The 19,952-nt window shown below is 33.5% G+C and overlaps 2 protein-coding genes across 3 annotated transcripts in view; one reads left to right on the top strand and one right to left on the bottom strand.

Annotated features, from left to right (window-relative positions):
- The window catches only part of LOC139757033 (neo-calmodulin-like), a 53,720-nt gene extending 47,561 nt beyond the window's left edge, over positions 1–6,159 (bottom strand). The window contains exon 1 of the mRNA XM_071677033.1: positions 6,014–6,159. The gene's annotated coding sequence lies outside the window, so the exon portion shown is untranslated. The remainder of the gene's footprint in view (positions 1–6,013) is intronic.
- LOC139757032 (BTB/POZ domain-containing protein 6-like) lies at positions 6,038–18,413 on the top strand. 2 transcript variants are annotated; one of them, XM_071677031.1, is made up of 6 exons: positions 6,038–6,177; positions 10,884–11,040; positions 12,506–12,739; positions 13,340–13,435; positions 14,422–14,558; positions 17,079–18,413. In XM_071677031.1, the coding sequence occupies exons 2-6, from the start codon at positions 10,885–10,887 to the stop codon at positions 17,335–17,337; spliced, it is 882 nt and encodes a 293-aa protein (XP_071533132.1). In that variant the 5' UTR covers positions 6,038–6,177; position 10,884; the 3' UTR covers positions 17,338–18,413. The 2 variants fall into 2 exon arrangements, with proteins under 2 accessions (XP_071533132.1, XP_071533133.1); XM_071677032.1 differs by lacking the exon at positions 6,038–6,177 and adding an exon at positions 7,570–7,680.
- The last annotated feature ends 1,539 nt before the right edge of the window (positions 18,414–19,952 follow it).

Genomic DNA, 19,952 nt, shown 5'->3' with positions numbered 1-19,952 from the left:
ATCATGCGAGAGCGACTGTGGGTCTGAAACGGGTCGTCACAAAAGCACTCAAGGAACTGATACAGGCAGGAATACAGTGCCCGAGGATTACAGGAGATACTGCTGTATGCTGTACCATCGTATGGAAGGGGGGTTGAAAGTCATAAGCTTTTGGGCTTGTCCTGACAACACACAGCAGCACCAGCCCCATCTGGGGTATTGATGGCCGTGGACTTTGGGGGCGCTGCTGGGGACCAGTGGAGGTTGTCTGGGGGGGGGTAGCGAGGTTGGACAGGGGTGATGATTAATGGCAATTTGATCATCTTGCCGACGCTGCTATTCTCCACCCTCCCTCTCCCTCGCCTGTGGCCTGACGCTGCTGTTCTCCACCCTCCCTCGCCCCTCTCCTGTGGCCTGTGTTGCTTGTCATTATGTTTTCTTAACCTTCGCTGGTGTTGTGTTCTATGTTCTTCGCCCGGAACCGTTGGTGTGTTTCTTGTTCTTTGTTCATGGTCGGTTCTCTCTGTTCTCCAACCTGGGCTAGTGGTGTGTTCCTTGCTTTTCGTCCATGGTCTGGACTGTGTTTCTAAGTTTGTTGTCTGTAGTGGGTGCTGTTCTCCCTCTTCTTTCCCCTTAACTGGTGCTTGGATCCTATGTTCTTAATGTTATTTTTGATCCTCAAGACGAACTACACAAAATAATGTTATGTCCCCATGTAATGCAGTAGAGGCGGAACACGTATTGAGACGGGCTGCTCAAATTAGGGCTTCTGTGTTGTCTTTTTGTCGTCACTAAAGTTATTTTGAATGAGTAACGCTTACGTGTCTAGGCTGTGGTTGAGGTATATGGTATCATTTTAAGTCGTACGTATTCAGTCTGCTGGAGTTTGGCATTTCGTATTTTCCTTTTGTTTTGCTCTGTTGTTGGCCGTCCATGGTCGTTGTGGATGCCCTGAGTCATTACTGTCCGTGGTTTATTGTGCCCTTGAATGCAAAAGATTTGAGAGAGATAGAGAGAATGGACGTGTTGGAAGCGAAATGCCTTAGCTAAGGACGATACATGACGTAAGGCGGGGCAGTCGTGTGAGCAGTGTCAAAGAGATGTGTGTGTGTGTGTGTGTGTGTGTGTGTGTGTGTGTGTGTGTGTGTGGTGGTGATTGTCGTCTGAGGGAGTGGGAGAGCCACAGCCAGGGATGTGTGCCATTATGGTTTGGGCATTTGGAGAGGAAGAGTGACGAGCGACTGATGAAGATGATTTAGCGTTGGGAGCAGAGAGAGAGAGAGAGAGAGAGAGAGAGAGAGAGAGAGAGAGAGAGAGAGAGAGAGAGAGAGAGAGAGAGAGAGAGCAAGGAAGAAGAGGAGGAGGAGGAGGAGATTGATGAGAGGAGAAGGAGGTTTTGGACCATCGGGACCCAAGCATTGAGAGAGTTAAAGGGTCTTCGCACGATGGAAAGAATTAGACTGAGGTGGTATATGGGGGAGGAAAGGGTGGCGATGTGGTGTCGGCAGGCTAAACCAGGGCCTTAGGGGATGTCAAGGTAAACCTTAGTGCTACACTTAGTGCAACTTAGACTACGCTTAACTGGTGTAACTTTACCAAAGTCTGAAAGCCCAGAGGGATAACTTGATCGATGTTTCCTATCAAGTTACCAACGGCAACGGGAGGTATGTTGACAGGGTGAAAACTCCGCTGATTCTGTTTACCAGCAGAGCAGCAACAAAACAGCAAGACTTGCTACATTTGAGCGATATATTGCCAGCAACTACGGGGAAGGCTCGCGCCTGTGGATATCAGAACAACAATGATTAGTCCGTGCCTTTCACAGTTCTTTTCTTGAACTTTGACATATATGCGCATACACGTACACACACACACACACGCTGGTGCGAGGCATTTCCTCTTGAATTATGATTTGTGAAATGTCAGTTTCCGGGCAACAAACAAAAACAGTGTGAACTCTGTTTATTAAAAGTGAGAAGTTTGAGAATAAAGAAATTGATGATGATATTATTATTTTTTCGGGATTATTCTCGTTGTTCATTCATTTTGATTTACGTGGCTCAGATGAGGTGCCTTACTCCCAACAGAAAATGGCATGTAATTCTAGACTTAGGTCTACTAACCTCGCCAGCCGTTTTTTATGCCTATTTTTCAGAAAGTTCATCACAGAGAACTGGCGGTGGATGTTTAATCCTGAGCGGCAGATCAAACTTTTTACCGCTTTAAGTTGGTGGTAAAACAAATGACTGATGCTTTTTCTTATAGTGTGTGATAAATACACTTTTCCCACGACGTGAAATATATAGAATAGGAGGCAATATATCTGTATATTTCCATGAACAATATTCAGGTCTGGTTTAAAGACAGGGGAAGGAAAAATATTTGGCGAGTTATCATTGAAGTAATTTGTACCTAAAGTGTACAAGCTTATTGCCACGGCTATTATTGCTGCATTAGGTAGGTTCCCCACATATATGACACACGCATGACCTGGGACATGATATGTAGCAGCAGCAACACTGTAGGTCAAAGTGTTACATAATTTTGTAGCTGTATGTTTGTTCCCTCAATGGCTACACTTACATAGACATCAGTCCCGTCGGTATATATATATATATATATATATATATATATATATATATATATATATATATATATTACTATTCTTACTGTATCAGCAGCCACTGGGGATCAAATGACCCCACTCTGTCTGTACAAGGAAACTATTTCTCTCTGCTTAACCTCTTTGCGAGAACACCAGCGTGTGCTCTCAGCCCTTATAGAGAACCTTCCTTTATTCATAACCCGCAGCCAGGCTGCTGCTGCTGGCTTATTGATTAAGTTCACGACCCCACGTTCATCATTCATCATCCTAGCCATGATCCTCTCTCCACACGTAGGATCTCCCTTCCATTCCTAACTTTAAAAGAAAAAGGGAAATTCTCCTCCCCATCTAGCTATGTCTTAAGGATTTCTCCTTCTTCCATCCTAAGTGACCTCCGAGAGAGGGTTGGCTGTGTCCTTCAACCTTATGTCGCAAAGAGTCGGATATTTTCATTCATATTTTGCATAGCATTCATCAGTTCCTTCCTATTACTGGCGTGACCTGACCTGACCTACCGTTCTTACAGTCGTGACCGATCCCCCCCCCCCACACACACAGAGCCAGACACAAGTGAAAGTGTTCAGATTAACGCGATAAGAGGTGGCATTGTTATCTCAAGTGGGTGACAGGCCTCGCCCGTGTTATCGCTGGTCTGGTGTCCGTCCGTCCCTCTCCACCACTGTGGAGGGAGCACCTTCAACGTTTACGACTCCCGATAGAATTCTATGATTTGTATACATAAAAGTGAAAGTGTCTGCATTCATTTGTTTACGTGTGTGTGTGTGTGTGTGTGTGTGTGTGTGATTGCGTATTTGTACAGTACGGGAGGGGGTGTTCTACGCGCCCCATCTTTTGGCCATTCTCTTCAGTCATACAATTTTTTTGAACTTCAGTATGCTTTCCGGATTTATAGGCGCCTCGTCTCTTCGCTTATTCCAATCACCTACACGGAAGCATTTCTTTTTTTTTCTTAATTTGTTACGTGTTGTGACCCCTTGTTACAGCGTCTGTAACCTGTAACTTCATGAAATATTCCCTGAAACGTATTTTCTTCCAAGAAAATGCTGAAACAGAATCCATGCTACATTACACCAATGAATATAAAGATCAAGTTATTTCAGAATATATTTATTTAGATTCACGTTAGAACATCAACAGCAACGCTTTATACGAGGACAATAAGTTATCAACCCTGGTAAAGTTATCGTACAGTACGATAATGATTATGCAAAGCGATTGTAAAACTGTCATACATTACGATCAGTTATCGCACTTAACGGTATGTAAATTTATCACACATAAAGACGAGTAAAGTAATCTTACATGACGATAAGTAATCACACGTAACAAGTAATCATACATAACGATAAGTAATCACACGTAACGACAAGTAATCATACATAACGATAAGTAATCATACATACCGATAATACATAACGGTATGTAATCATACATAACGATAAGTAATCATACATAACGGTATGTAATCATACATAACGGTATGTAATCATACATAACGATAAGTAATCATACATGACTAATTAATACACAACGACAGGTCATGAGAAGTGTCTTATCAAAGCTAATTTTATTACCTTACGACCATAGTAAACACACGAGCGATGTACGGTTATAAAAATGTATTTATTTTAGGCCAGTGTTTTCGAGGTCAAGATATTAATTTTGTCCCCTCCACTTTCATCACTGAAGTCTAATGGTGGTGTGGTGCGATAGTGGAATGGCGTTAAGGTGGAAAGTGTCGGGTTATATTCCGCTAATAGGACCCATACTGCTAGTGTAAGGATGTCACTTTTTTTTCTTTTTTTCTAACCTCTTGCCACGTTCCTTCATACCTCTGTCTGTGGCAGTGATACTTTACAGTGCTGCTCTCCACCTGTGTGGCAGTGATACTTTACAGTGCTGCCCTCCACCTGTGTGGCAGTGATACTTTACAGTGCTGCTCTCCACCTGTGTGGCAGTGATACTTTACAATGCTGCCCTCCAACTGTGGCAGTGATACTTTACAGTGCTGCTCTCCACCTCTGGCAGTGATACTTTACAGTGCTGCCCTCCACCTGTGTGGCAGTGATACTTTACAATGCTGCTCTCCAACTGTGGCAGTGATACTTTACAGTGCTGCTCTCCACCTGTGTGGCAGTGATACTTTACAGTGCTGCTCTCCACCTGTGTGGCAGTGATACTTTACAATGCTGCTCTCCAACTGTGGCAGTGATACTTTACAGTGCTGCTCTCCACCTCTGGCAGTGATACTTTACAGTGCTGCCCTCCAACTGTGGCAGTGATACTTTACAATGCTGCCCTCCAACTGTGGCAGTGATACTTTACAGTGCTGCCCTCCACCTGTGTGGCAGTGATACTTTACAGTGCTGCCCTCCACCTGTGTGGCAGTGATACTTTACAGTGCTGCCCTCCACCTGTGTGGCAGTGATACTTTACAGTGTGCTCCTCTGTGTAACAGTGACGCTTTACAGTGCTGTAACAAGCAAAGCAACCTAGACTTCTTGCGACAAATGGAGTATTATGGACACCGGAAAAACACAGTAACGATTATTGTCGTGAAAATCACCCGGTGCCGGGCAAGTAAGTAGCAGGCCACACAACAAGACAGAAAAATGAGAGATTAGCGATAATAATCACGATAAGAGTAGCGGTAAATACGATAGCGGCGATAATGACGAGATAGCAACGATAATGACCAATGTAGATAATAATGTCAGATGCATAAATACAATAATAACAGTATTAATAATAATGATAATAATAATGATAACACTACTCGCTAACATCCGCTAGCGATTGCGGTTTTCCTTCCTTGCTAAATTGGTTCGCAACCAACACAACCCCAGCAGTTCATAATCCACTTCACCCTCGACAAATCCAAGTTTACTTCGCTTTCACTGCACTGTCGACACCACTGGCCTTTGACCTGGCCTTTATGGGTTAGGTCAAAAGCAAGGCGTAGGGATGTCCTTGTTTGAAATATTAGAAAAGAAAGAAATGTGCAATAGAATTGAAGAAAATTGAGCAAATTCATTGTTTCCCTCCTACGTTGAAAAAATATAATAATGATAATAATAATGATAATGATAATGATAATACTATGATAATAATAATATCTGTTGTCAATTATTATTATTATTATTATTATTATTGATAGTATTATTGAGATCTATGACGTGGAGTGGTGACAATGATAATAGTCATATTGCAGTTACCTTAATAATAATGGCAACGTAGTTTACATAGAATATATATATATATATATATATATATATATATATATATATATATATATATATATATATATATATATATATATCACCATTTCCTTATAAGAACATGGTTATCTTCCCATACTTCATCCCTAATATTAATAATTGTCTTTCAGTGAAGACACACAGACCTTACCTTGAGGGTGGTGGAGGACGAGCGGAGGAGTCCGGAGCGGAAACACGAAGTGCACACAATGGCGGCTGCCCACCAACTGCCTCCCGGCGGCAGCCAACAGCACCTCTCCCCTGTGTCTGTGCGGACCCTAGATGCAGCCGAGCTCACCCTGCCGGCACGTGAAGGTACTACCTGCGTATGTACTCCGTATAATGCCGTTAACTCCCGCTTATTACTACATAATTAGAGCGAAGTGCCCTTAAAAACACTACCTTTCTACTTTTACTCGCCACATCCTGCAGTGTCTAATGCCTCTCCCAAGGATACAGGTAAGGTGTCATGCTGGAAACTTGTCATGCCATTAGCGCCACCAGCTCCTGAAGTACAGCAGGTCGTGATGAATTAAAAAGGCAACGGTTGTTAGGATTGGCTGTAGATGGTAGGCTGTGGTTTCAGTACATTCTACATGATGACTGGGGCTTGATATGTGTTTTTTTTTCTCTTTTTATATACAAAATAGACATGTTGATTAGCTATCTAATGTATCCCTGAAAGGAATTTAGAAGCTTGAGGTTCATTAGATGTAGACGGTCCACATTTCAGAAATCTTAAGGAGAACCAGAAGAATTAGCCAGGTCGTAAAATCTTCTAAAAGCAACTCTTTACATGTGAAAGGCTATAGGGAACTGCCACCAAATCACTGTTTCAGTTTTTCTTGCGTTTTGTTCATTCGAAAGCAGAAAACTGCGGTCCACAACCCTTTCGTTTGATTTTTAAAGTACTTTAGTCTGTAAGTGTCAGAGCAACTTGGGTCTTTGCAATATGGCGTCAGTCTGAAATCCCAGGTTTCCGATTTTCGTTTCATAAATCAAATAGACACAAGACAGACAGATCGGCTTTGGATAGTATATATAAAGGAGTCAGGAAGGCAATTTAAAGGCAATTTCTTTTTCAGCCCGCCACGTCTTCGCATGCTTTCCAGGATGATAAGATAAACCCAAATTACTATTAATTTCATGAAACAACATGGCGTCATTGGTGTAAATAATTATCTGATTGTTTTTAAAAATTCTATCTGAGGAATAGCATTGAAATTCCAGGTGCATCATTCAGTGTTTTGTACCTTTTCGTAAGCAATTCATCACGGAAGTGAAGTAAGATATTGATATGTAAAAAAAATCTATCGCTAGATACTTAGAATTAGAAATATCATTACCATGATAAGATTTTGACATCAGTGACGAGAAAAGAAGTTTTTCCCAGTCTCTGAGTATTATAGGAATAGCTTTAATCATTAACATTTCAGTTTACTAGTGACGTACTAATTTTTTTTTTATAAAATTATAAAATGTTTAGCCTACGCCTTAGACAAGAACCACGTCATCAATGAACATTGGAACACTTGGAATTTCAATGCTCTATTTCTGCTATACTTTAGAAAAAATGAAAAATGATTCTTTTCACAATATTGTTTGATCTTCCGAATATCTTAGACACTTGATACATTAGAATTTACAAAGTCGATAGTATTGACATCACATTGATAATTACTCTTGTAATGGTAACTGAATAACTTATTAGTTAGGGAATTTAGACCACAGGAATAGAAGGGTGAAGACGTGTTGGAGTGGCCCTTGGATATTTCTTTTCAGAATTCGTCGATTACTCAGTTGGAAAGGCTATATTAGGTAAGCTTTTAGTGCATATTACGAAGGGATTTTTCGCATACAGTACTGGGAAAAATTTGTAATGATTATAATAATGATAATGATAATGATAATACTATGATAATAATAATATCTGTTGTCATTTATTATTATTATTATTATTATTATTATTATTATTATTATTATTATTATTATTATTATTATTAATTATTATTATTATTATTATTATTATTATTAATTATTATTATTATTATTATTATTATTATTATTATTATTATTATTATTATTATTATTATTATTATTATTATTATTATTATTATTATTATTATTATTATTATTATTATTATTATTATTATTATTATTATTATTATTATTATTATTATTATTATTATTATTAATTATTATTATTATTATTATTATTATTATTATTATTATTAATTATTATTATTATTATTATTATTATTATTATTATTATTATTATTATTATTATTATTATTATTATTATTATTATTATTATTATTAATTATTATTATTATTATTATTATTATTATTATTATTATTATTATTAATTATTATTATTATTATTATTATTAATTATTATTATTATTAATTATTATTATTATTATTATTATTATTATTATTATTATTATTATTAATTATTATTATTATTATTATTATTATTATTATTATTATTATTATTATTATTATTATTATTATTATTATTATTATTATTATTATTATTATTATTAATTATTATTATTATTATTATTATTATTATTATTATTATTATTATTATTATTATTATTATTATTATTATTATTATTATTATTATTATTATTATTATTATTATTATTATTATTATTATTATTATTAATTATTATTATTATTATTATTATTATTATTATTATTATTATTATTATTATTAATTATTATTATTATTATTATTATTATTAATTATTATTATTATTATTATTATTATTAATTATTATTATTATTATTATTAATTATTATTATTATTATTATTATTATTAATTATTATTATTATTATTATTATTATTATTAATTATTATTATTATTATTAATTATTATTATTATTATTAATTATTATTATTATTATTATTATTATTATTATTATTATTATTAATTATTATTATTATTATTATTATTATTATTATTAATTATTATTATTATTAATTATTATTATTATTATTATTATTATTATTAATTATTATTATTATTATTATTATTATTATTATTATTATTAATTATTATTATTATTATTATTATTATTATTATTATTATTATTATTATTATTATTATTATTATTATTATTAATTATTATTATTATTAATTATTATTATTATTATTATTATTATTATTATTATTATTATTATTATTATTAATTATTATTATTATTATTATTATTATTATTAATTATTATTATTATTATTATTAATTATTATTATTATTATTATTATTATTATTATTATTATTATTATTATTATTATTATTATTATTAATTATTATTATTATTATTATTATTATTATTATTATTATTAATTATTATTATTATTATTATTATTATTATTATTATTATTATTATTATTATTATTATTATTATTATTATTATTATTATTATTATTATTATTATTATTATTATTATTATTATTATTATTATTATTATTATTATTATTATTATTATTATTAATTATTATTATTATTATTATTATTATTATTATTATTATTATTATTATTATTATTATTATTATTATTATTATTATTATTATTATTATTATTATTATTATTATTATTATTATTATTATTATTATTATTATTATTATTATTATTATTATTATTATTATTATTATTATTAATTATTATTATTATTATTATTATTATTATTATTATTATTATTATTATTATTATTATTATTATTATTATTATTATTATTATTATTATTATTATTATTATTATTAATTATTATTATTATTATTATTATTAATTATTATTATTATTATTATTATTATTAATTATTATTATTATTATTAATTATTATTATTATTATTATTATTATTATTATTATTATTATTATTATTATTATTATTAATTATTATTATTATTATTATTATTAATTATTATTATTATTATTATTATTATTATTATTATTATTATTAATTATTATTATTATTATTATTAATTATTATTATTATTATTATTATTATTATTATTATTATTATTATTATTATTATTATTATTATTATTATTATTATTATTATTATTATTATTATTATTATTATTATTATTATTATTATTATTATTATTATTAATTATTATTATTATTATTATTATTATTATTATTATTATTAATTATTATTATTATTATTATTATTATTATTATTATTATTATTATTATTATTATTATTAATTATTATTATTATTATTATTATTATTAATTATTATTATTATTATTATTATTATTATTATTATTATTAATTATTATTATTATTATTATTAATTATTATTATTATTATTAATTATTATTATTATTATTATTATTATTATTATTATTATTATTATTATTATTATTATTATTATTATTATTATTATTATTATTATTATTATTTTTATTAAAATCAGCTGAAGTTCATTTCTATTAAATCGCTGAAGTTCACTAACCATATCAGTACATGGTAAGCATACTGTTTTCGTATCCCCGTCTTATGTCTGATTGATCGCACAGTCAGTTACCATTAAAGATGAACTATGTATATAAACTTGAAGAATTGACCACTATAATTTCGTATATGTATATGGTTTATGCTGTACTGTGATTTGAAAAGATATGCATGTTTAATTAAAAAATTATGGGATGAAAAGATCAAGGTACATCATTTCGGCTAAACCTCAAGTCTTCCTAACCCAGCAAAGTATATAACCTAATTACAACCTCATGGATGGTAATGATTTTTAAAATTTGATGTGATAAGTGAAAAGGAACTGGCTTATCCCATTTTATTATAATTTTGATATGTTCTACCCACAAGATGCATGCCTCTTCCATTTGTGTCCCAGTTTTTTCATAACTTTTTGAAATGCTTATTCCTTTGCTTGTCCTCAAACAGTATTTGTAACATTTTGTTACTAAGTAATAAATTTCTCTTTTCTATGTATTGATCAGACTCATAGATTTATCAGCTTTTTAATGATTGCCTTATAAACCTCAGCATGATGGCCAGTAAAGAGAAGTATCCAAGTTGTGTGTCACTTAAAAACGTGCTATGTGAGCCAGTTACTGTCAGCCAACGCGTTGGAGCACTGTATGCCTCAACCAAGTTTTCTGACCTCACCATCTACTTTCAGGAAAAAAGGGATAAGATACATGTGAGCATTCCTTTTTTGTTCAGTATTAAGTCATGATAATACCTTTTCTTTCAGGAGAATCATGGAGATTAAAAGATGATCACATGGTGATATATATATATATATATATATATATATATATATATATATATATATATATATATATATATATATATATATATATAAAGAAAGAGTGCTTCCCACGTGTTCCCTGCGTGTCGTGGAAGGCGACTCAAAGGGAAGGGAGCGGGGGGGCTGGAAATCCTTCCCTCTCGTTTTTTTTTTTTTTAAGTTTCCAAAAGAAGGAACAGAGAAGGGGGCCAGGTGAGGGTATTCCCTCAAAAACCCAGTCCTCTGTTCTTAACGCTACCTCGCTATCGCGGGAAATGGCGAATAGTATGAAAAAAAAAAAAAAATATATATATATATATATATATATATATATATATATATATATATATATATATATATATTGTATATGTACCAGCATATATATATGCTGGTACTGATCCCATTCAACTGAACTGGAGTAAGTAATTGCACCTATATATTTAGATAATTAGCAAATAGGTATTTAACTATGATGCTTAGCTACAATTTTTTTTTAATTATACACTTTTAATATTTTGGTAGACATGCAAATTCATCTGGTACTAAGCTGAATTTTTTAGTCCCAGCAAATTTTTTATTCTTTAAATGTCATCAGGTTCATTTCTTTCTGTGAAAACATTCATCCTTTTGTATAAGAAATATATATTTTCATATATCATAACTCAGGCAACCTGCATCTTTAAAATCTCAGAGCTATCCCTGTGCATTTGCAAAAGTTAGGATGTTGGGGGTTCACGGGAAAGTTTTTATTTCTGGTGACATTAATGGAAAGGGTGAGATTATGTGAATTTCCTGATGAAGTATATGATTGTTTTATCAAAAAACTATCTTGGATGCAACCAAGAATGGCATACCTTAAAAATGCCACTCCTGACAGTCCCATATTAGAACCAATCTTGTCATAGCATTGGAAGATTGTGAGATCTGCTTACACTGAAGATTAAGGCTTATGATCTGTAAGTATCTGCCAAAAGAAAACAGAAAATCCAAGAAAGCCTAGAGGGCATCTGAGATAAAGTATGTTATCAATACAATTGCTAAACCTTAAGTTTCTAAGAGAATGAACCTACTTGGAAGGCATTTATTGTCTTTGCCTCACCTTGATAATTAAGGCATTAAAATGAACGATCCTTCTATGATAGCTAATATGTTTGCTGAAAGTTTGTTGTCGCTGTCTAGAGTGTCAGCAGGTATGGTAAGCAGTTCCAAATAATTAGACCAAGAGATACATTTCCCTATCTCTCTCTTGTATGATAGTAAGGAATTGTGATTGAATTATATGGAAGCTTATATATATATGAAGCTTCTTGTCACGTGAAATGTCTATGGCAGAAATGTGCATTTATAACTGATTGAAAGATAACTTATCTCTCAGGCTCATCGGCTGATTCTTGCAATGAGTTCACCGGTATTTGAGTCTAAGCTCTATGGCAATGCGGCTGTTGGACCAGAGCTTCATCTCCCAGAAGATTCATTCGAGGCCTTTCAGTGGTTGATGGAGTATATGTACTGTGACAATTCTCAATTCTCCACAACAGCCATAGCCTTGGAGGTCAGTCATCTGGCCAGCAAGTACCAAATGGATGCTCTTAAATCTCTTTGCTCTGAGGTAAGTTAAATGCTTATTTTTTTATTTCTTCAAGTTCATCACCATGATACTTTTTGCTTTGGTAAAACATTAAGGCTTGTAATATAGCTGTAAGAAGATATTTTTTTATATAAGGCCTACACTTGATGCTATTTTCTTTAGAGCAATATGGCATGTATCAAGATCATAAGGCTTTACCTAGTTTATGGTGTTAAGGTACAAGGTGACCAACTCCAAGGATATGATGATATTTGACTACAGTTTGAGTGCTGAATTTGTATATTTGATTATTCTCTACCATATACAGTTGTATATGTTGGTTTCTGATATGCTCACCTTTCTGTCCTTTCATATATTTGTCCAGTAAATTCATTAAGAAAAAATATTATTATTATTAGCTAAGAGAGTAATATGATCATCAGGGCCATTGAAAGGGAAATTTACTTGGGGTAATAGTAGCGTGATTACAGATATCACCAGACTCTATGAGGTATCACAATCATAAGAATACAAAGAGAAAATGGAAAAGGATACGAGACAAAAAATGCAAAAATATGCTTATGTAATTTTAAAAGGGCAAAGTTAATTTAATGTAATGTGTATGTTGTATCCCATTTCCAGTACTTGCAGAGAGTCTTGAATGATGTAAACTATCTTAAGGTCTACAATGCTGCTGTACAGCTGAATAATACTGACCTCATCTACAAATGCTCACAGGTAATCAAATATAACACAGTATTAGTTGGTTTTATTCATACCATACTAATGTAAATGATCATTGACTTGAATTAGAAGTACACTTTAGTCTTAGCACAAGATTGTTGAGATTTTTCTTCACAGCTTTATTCTTTAGGATTTGGCGCATGGTAAATTTATTTAAGTAATTATTTGAGAATATTATCCCTGGGGATAGGGGAGAAAGAATACTTCCCACGTGTTCCCTGCGTGTCGTAGAAGGCGACTAAAAGTGAAGGTAGCAGGGTCTGGAAATCCTTCCCTCTCGTTTTTAATTTTCCGAAAGAAGGAACAGAGGAGGGGGCCAAGTGAGAATATTCCCTCAAAGGCTCAGTCCTCTGTTCTTAACGCTACCCCGCTAACGCAGGAAATGGCAAATAGTATGAAAAAAAATTGAGAATATAGTGTTTCATTGTTTGATGATGTCATCTGACTAAAACCTCTAAAGACAATAGCAACAACATAATGAATAGTGTACTTGAGATCCCAAAAACAAGTGATCAGTGGCTTTACTTGCATACATCCACTCTCGAGCTTTTGCATATGATGCGTTGAAACTGGAGAGTACCATCCACAGCCAAGCCCCTCAGACAACTCTGTGCTTTCCCATGTGGGGTTTGACTATGGATGGTAGGTTCTTACTGGGGTGTGATACACATAACAACTAGCGAGTAGATATACACAAATGAGGGCATTTTTTTTTGTTTGAGTGTATACTGCTACTACTACATCCTGCTCCAGGAGTCCCTTTTATCTTTTGGAAACTCTGCAGTGATCAGGAAGCTGGCCACATCTGTCAGATGACACTGTAGGTCATATGGTGTAATGAAGTTATGTTTATTCTGTGTGGGTAGAATGTGGGATGGTTGAGCAGTGAGTGTTTCTTGTCTTTTCTGTGGTAATTGCATCTTGGGCAGGGAGGATTTTTACAAAAATGAATTTTTTATAGTATTGTTGCTGTTTTCCAGATAATGCAAGGTTCATCTGGTGATGTGTTCTCTTCACAACAAATTACCCAGTTGAGTCGTTGGGCATTGAAACATCTCTTACAGCAGCCCTGTTCAATTGTCACCGAAGTGACAGTCTTTCGTGCTGTAGTGACATGGTAAGTTTACTCAGTAGTAGAGTTTTAATCAGGATTTCTTATGAATATGAGGGTGTAGTTTTTTCTAGTAGTGCTCATATAAGACATATTATTTATTATTTCTTATTATACTTTGTCGCTGTCTCCCGCATTAGTGAGGTAGGGCAAGGTATCAGACGAAAGAATGGCCCAACCCACCCACAAACACATGTATATACATACATGCCCACACATGCACATATACATACCTATACACTTCAACTTATACATAGATATACACACATAGACATATACATATATACACGTACATATTTATACTTGCTGCCTTCATCCATTCCCATTGCCACCTCACCACACATGAAATGGCACCCCCCTCCCCCCTGCATGTACGTGAGGTAGCGCTAGGAAAAGACAACAAAGGCCACATTCATTCACACTTAATCTCTAGCTGTCATGTGTAATGCACCGAAACCACAGCTCCCTTTCCACATCCATGCCCCACAGAACTTTCAATGGTTTACCCCAGACACTTCACATTCCTTGGTTCAATCCATATAAGACATGATTTGTCAAAATGAATTTGATGGAGAACTATATCAACTGGAATTCAGAATTCATGATGGAAATAACTTATACTTGTTCACAATTTTCTGCTTTGATGAGGTAATACCAGGCTCAGATGATTGAACCTTAGAGGCAAAGCCCTTCTTTGGCTCCCTCCTCCACTAAGTTTTTAGTGTAATAATTCGAGGGAGGAGGATTTTCCGTCCCACTATCTTTCCTCTCTTTTTCTTTATTTTGACACTCATTCAATTTATGAGTATTATTTGCTCACACCTATCCCTGGAGTTGATTTATATGGTTTGTTGAGGAGATATCAAATACATTCAGAATGAAGAAGGAGCATTGAGGGTATGAGAGAGTAAGTCGACTAATAGAATCACAGCTGAATGTAAGCTTAAAAACAAGTTATGCAAAGAACCATTTGGAAAGTTTTCTTGAAGAGCAAGACAAAAGATGGAGAAATTAGGTAAGAAGTTGACTAACTTGAAAGCAACAAACAAACTTGTGGTTTTATTGACAGAATCTTTACACTTCAATGTGGGCCCTGTTTTGTGGCATGCTCAACATTCATAAAGTACTCAGGGTCTATCCAGGTGCATACCAATGTTCTGTCTTGAACCACTACTTTCACTCTGGAGTTCAGATCTGCAGTGTTGTTGTCTTTGTTTTTTTACTCCACATTATTTACAAACCTTAGAAAAAACCTGATGGGGTAGTGTTTAGAGAAAATTTTGGCCAGGTTACTGGGCCCTGTCCTATCCACTGGCATGGGAAATGTCTGTCAGGTCAGTCACATACTGTGAAAGCTTGTTGTAGGGAAGGGTCAACCAGTTGGAATAACATTTTTGGCTGGAGATCTTGCATTTGTGAAAGACAGACTGCAGATGCATATCTAGGTAAATTTTTTTGAGCATGTATTTATTTTTTCAGCAAAGAAAGGTTGGCAAATGACACTGTCATGTGAAAGTTTGTGCCGCACATTAACCTTTCCACTGTTGTGCTAAAGTATGTCCTCATGAGTGTTTTCAGTACCAAGACTTGAACGCTTGTTGCATCACCATTCTGTTATCTTCTGAAAGCTACAGGATGTGCATAGGAAACATTTTGCAGTTCATCCTTGTTTCAGGAGTCAGTGCTTGTAGAGGCTGCATATTGTTATTATACACTTGTAGACAAATGCTTGTGAAGAGCCCTGTGATGTGCTTTTATGATTGGTAACTGAAGTTCCCTAAAAGCAGACAACTGATTTTCTTAGTTTGCAATGAAGTACTTCCCAAACTTGTTCCAACTCTTTTTGTTTTCAACTAATGTAACAAGTTTTATAAAGGACACTCCTTGTCTTGAACTAGTTATGGAATACACAAATACTGGTATGAGGTCTGAGAGTTTTTGCAGTTAGATTGTTAGTGACACATATGAATAAGAGATAAAATCATGCATCAAATGAGAATTCACATGAGGTTGGAAGCCATAAAACTTCACAAGCCACATCATCCTCAGTGATTGCTCACATCAGGCACAGAGCAGTGTAAAGCTTAGCTCGAATGAATTGTTCCTACAGTTTTCAGGTTTCTCATATAGTTCTCTTCGTAGGCACACCTTCACTTTTACACACTGTGCACACTTGAGACATACAGACCAATAGACTCAAACACACTTTTTCGGTGCCCAGCTTTGGATCGAGCTTTCTTTTACATACCTTTTTTATGCAGGTTAATTTAACTCAGAAGCAGCCTATCTTCTTAATTTGCTGGCAGAATGTTAGATTAGAAATGCATATGATACTGTGGATTTTTTTCTTAACAAAGGAAATAGCTAGTAATGGAAGTTTTAAGTAAGATAATGTCTTACTGTCACTGAATGTTGTAAAGGGGATTCACACATGTGAATGTTAAATGAATAGATTGACCTATAATTCTGTAGCATTTATGATACTAGGTATGGTTGTCACTTATGTTCACTTACTCTGTTTGATAGGGGTAAACATCAGCTAGGAGCTCGGAAAGCCAATTTTAGCCCATGTGATCTTCGTCAGGAAATTGAAGAATTTCTCGCATTCGTACGATTCTTGACCATGTCTACTGATGAGTTCGTGGAACATGTTGTCCCGACTGAGGTATTCACTGCAGAAGAAGTTTGTTCCATTTTAAGAAACATCAAATATGGAAAGTCGATTCCCTTGCCCTTAGTGTGCTCAAATTCAAGAGAAAAGAGGAATGTAAGCGGAAGCTTTTAAAACCTCTTTGTATGCTTTAATGTGGATCTTTGGATTGTTTTGACATTTGTGTTTGTAACTCTTACATATTATGATCTGAAATTTTAATTCATACTGGAAGTTTCTTTCTGAAGTAGTTGTTTTCATTTTCTATGTATTTTTATTTGTTTCCTAAGTGTGTGTAGATATTCACTTGAATATAGGGTAATAGCACCTTTATTTAAAGTTCTTGTAGATTTCAGTATAGTTAGTATTCCTGAATATTATGAAGTCAAATTATTGTTTGTGAGTTATGAACTTTATATTTATTTTCCTACCACACGTTTGAAGGATTAGTGTGTAGAACATAGATTTGAGCTCTTATGCCTAAGTTCCCTAGGTTTTCTTTTCCACCTTTAAGGATTATTAACAAAATGATGATATTTGTTTGTATAACTATATTTGTGTTAAGACTATAATCAAAACTGTTTACACTATTCTAAGAAAATGGAAATTGTTAGGGATTTAAGTAATTTGAGTACAAATGGATAGCTCAACATAGTCATGCATATCATTTGATAAAAGGTAGAATTTTTCTGTCATGTGAACACATAACTTGGGAAAGGGACTCTTGTATTAGGAGAGGCTATAATTTTCATGTTTGAATGTATATTAGACGTACAGTATCTGGCTGAGGCCTTCAGTACTGTATGTTCTAAACTGGTCATTCTGTGAAAATTTCTGAATTTATCAACCTGTTTTAGCTTTAATGTATATTCTATAGAGAAAAAATATTACTGTTCTTAAGATGTTAGGATGTTTGTGTCTTATAGTTTGCTTAGCTTTAGTTTCTTATTTGTACATTGGGTAATATTTAGTGTGTATCTGTAATGTTTACTTTACTGGATATGCAATACCACACTGCCCATGTCAACGCCAAGAGATCATATGTTATGGGGTTTCTAATGCGTTTAATATTATGTTCTTAATTTCTATATTGGGTATAGCTTTCTATGAATATGTATATTTACAAGAGTACTATAGGTTAAATTCTTTTTATTCATATTTTTCAAGCCTTTTGTAGCTGTAACTTATTGCATAAAAATTTAAGTTTCCTGTGTCTGTGTTTGAGAAAGAAAATTTACACAAAAAGGGCCAGGGACATTTACGCTTGGGGAACCAAATTCACAACGTTATAATTCTTTGCCAGGTCTTTGAATTTTATATTGCTGTCAGCATTTACTAATTGGTGTTTTACCTTACTCCATCACTTTGTCCATGAGAAATATTTTTTCATTGCTTTCCTGGCATTTTTGCTGAAATTCGTGCTATATCTTAATCATGTTCCTCCGTATTTGGAGGTTCAGATTGTTGTGATGATCATGACCTGCTTAATTCTTTAGGCATTTTATCATATTCCCCTTAATTCCCTTTCCTTTGGAATTTGTTTCCTAACTCGTTACTTTTACTATTACATCTTTTTTATCAGAATGTCATTAGAAGGATGATGTGGTTCATCATTGCACTTCGTGATATTTTAGAGCTTTCATAGTTTACTTAGAACAGCATTATTGTGCCCAGACTTGTTGAAAAAATCATGCGAAGAGTAGTCTACAAAATATGGCATCTGTAGAAGCTTTGGCATCCATGATCATTGATTTAACAGGTAGAGGTACAAGTTTACAGTATCTAGGTAAAATAGTCTACCATCGCTTAGAGATGTTTATTACCATTTATGCTTTCTGTAAAACCAGTAAGAATGTCTTGGAAAACCTTTTTCAAAGGATCTTTGGGCACATCAGAAGTCAGCATAAGAGCATGTGTTGAAACAAGTCTCTTACAAACAGCACATGAATTGTATTTAACAGCATAATCTCAGTATCGTATGCCATCCTTGGCTTGAAATTCTAAGCCATAGTTTGCTTGATTGCTTTATCTCCATATGGATGTATGCATCCTGGTATGTCGCACTAATCTCAGTACTGGTCTGTACATTAGGAACACGATCCAGCAAAGCCATCATGGAAAATTCTCCTTCAGTGTGAACCACATGCCTTCAGAGTAGTTTGCTTATACAACACATTTTCTTGTAAAATACAATCTTTCATAGGTCCCATCATGAGGAGAACTGATTAAGAGGGTTTTATGTATGTCAGAATTGGATGGAACAGGGAGAAGGGAGAAACTGAGAAGATGGAAGGATGGAGTGAAAGATGCTCATCATGTTCAGGGCCTGAATATTGCTGGAGTGTATGAGGGACAGAATGAATGACAGAATGAATATGAGTGATGTGACATACAGGGGGATGATCTGCTGTCATTGGGTTGAACCAGAGTATATGAAGCTATGAACCGATCAGAAGATACCATGTAAAGGCTTGTATGGCTCCAATGTGGTTTTGATGCATTGTAAATGACAAAGTGTGGATGGGAGCAAATGAGGCCATTCTTTTTCTGTTCTTGGCATGACCTCACTATGCAGGAAATGGCGAACAAGTATGAAAAAGAATAATTCTAAAATTTTTACATGCTTAATGATGTTGGGTTGGTGACATGTGCTTAATGAGCCAGCACTTCAGTGGTTGTCAAGTTGCATTCATCTGACTCAGCAGGTAGTTGTCTTTTCTTTCTGCCTCACTTACACATGGACAACTGGC

Source organism: Panulirus ornatus, chromosome 24 (assembly GCF_036320965.1).
Source record: "Panulirus ornatus isolate Po-2019 chromosome 24, ASM3632096v1, whole genome shotgun sequence".
NCBI classification, from domain to species: domain Eukaryota; kingdom Metazoa; phylum Arthropoda; class Malacostraca; order Decapoda; family Palinuridae; genus Panulirus; species Panulirus ornatus.
Note: the sequence above shows the minus strand (reverse complement) of the source record. Positions and strands in the feature narration are given on the sequence as shown.

Excerpts from the sequence above, each read along its gene's own strand:
- LOC139757032 (XM_071677031.1), top strand. The coding sequence starts at position 10,885 with ATGATGGCCAGTAAAGAGAAGTATCCAAGTTGTGTGTCACTTAAAAAC. Across the intron at positions 12,740-13,339 it reads TTAAATCTCTTTGCTCTGAG|TACTTGCAGAGAGTCTTGAA; the intron begins GTAAGTTAAATG and ends TCCCATTTCCAG. Across the intron at positions 13,436-14,421 it reads TCATCTACAAATGCTCACAG|ATAATGCAAGGTTCATCTGG; the intron begins GTAATCAAATAT and ends GCTGTTTTCCAG.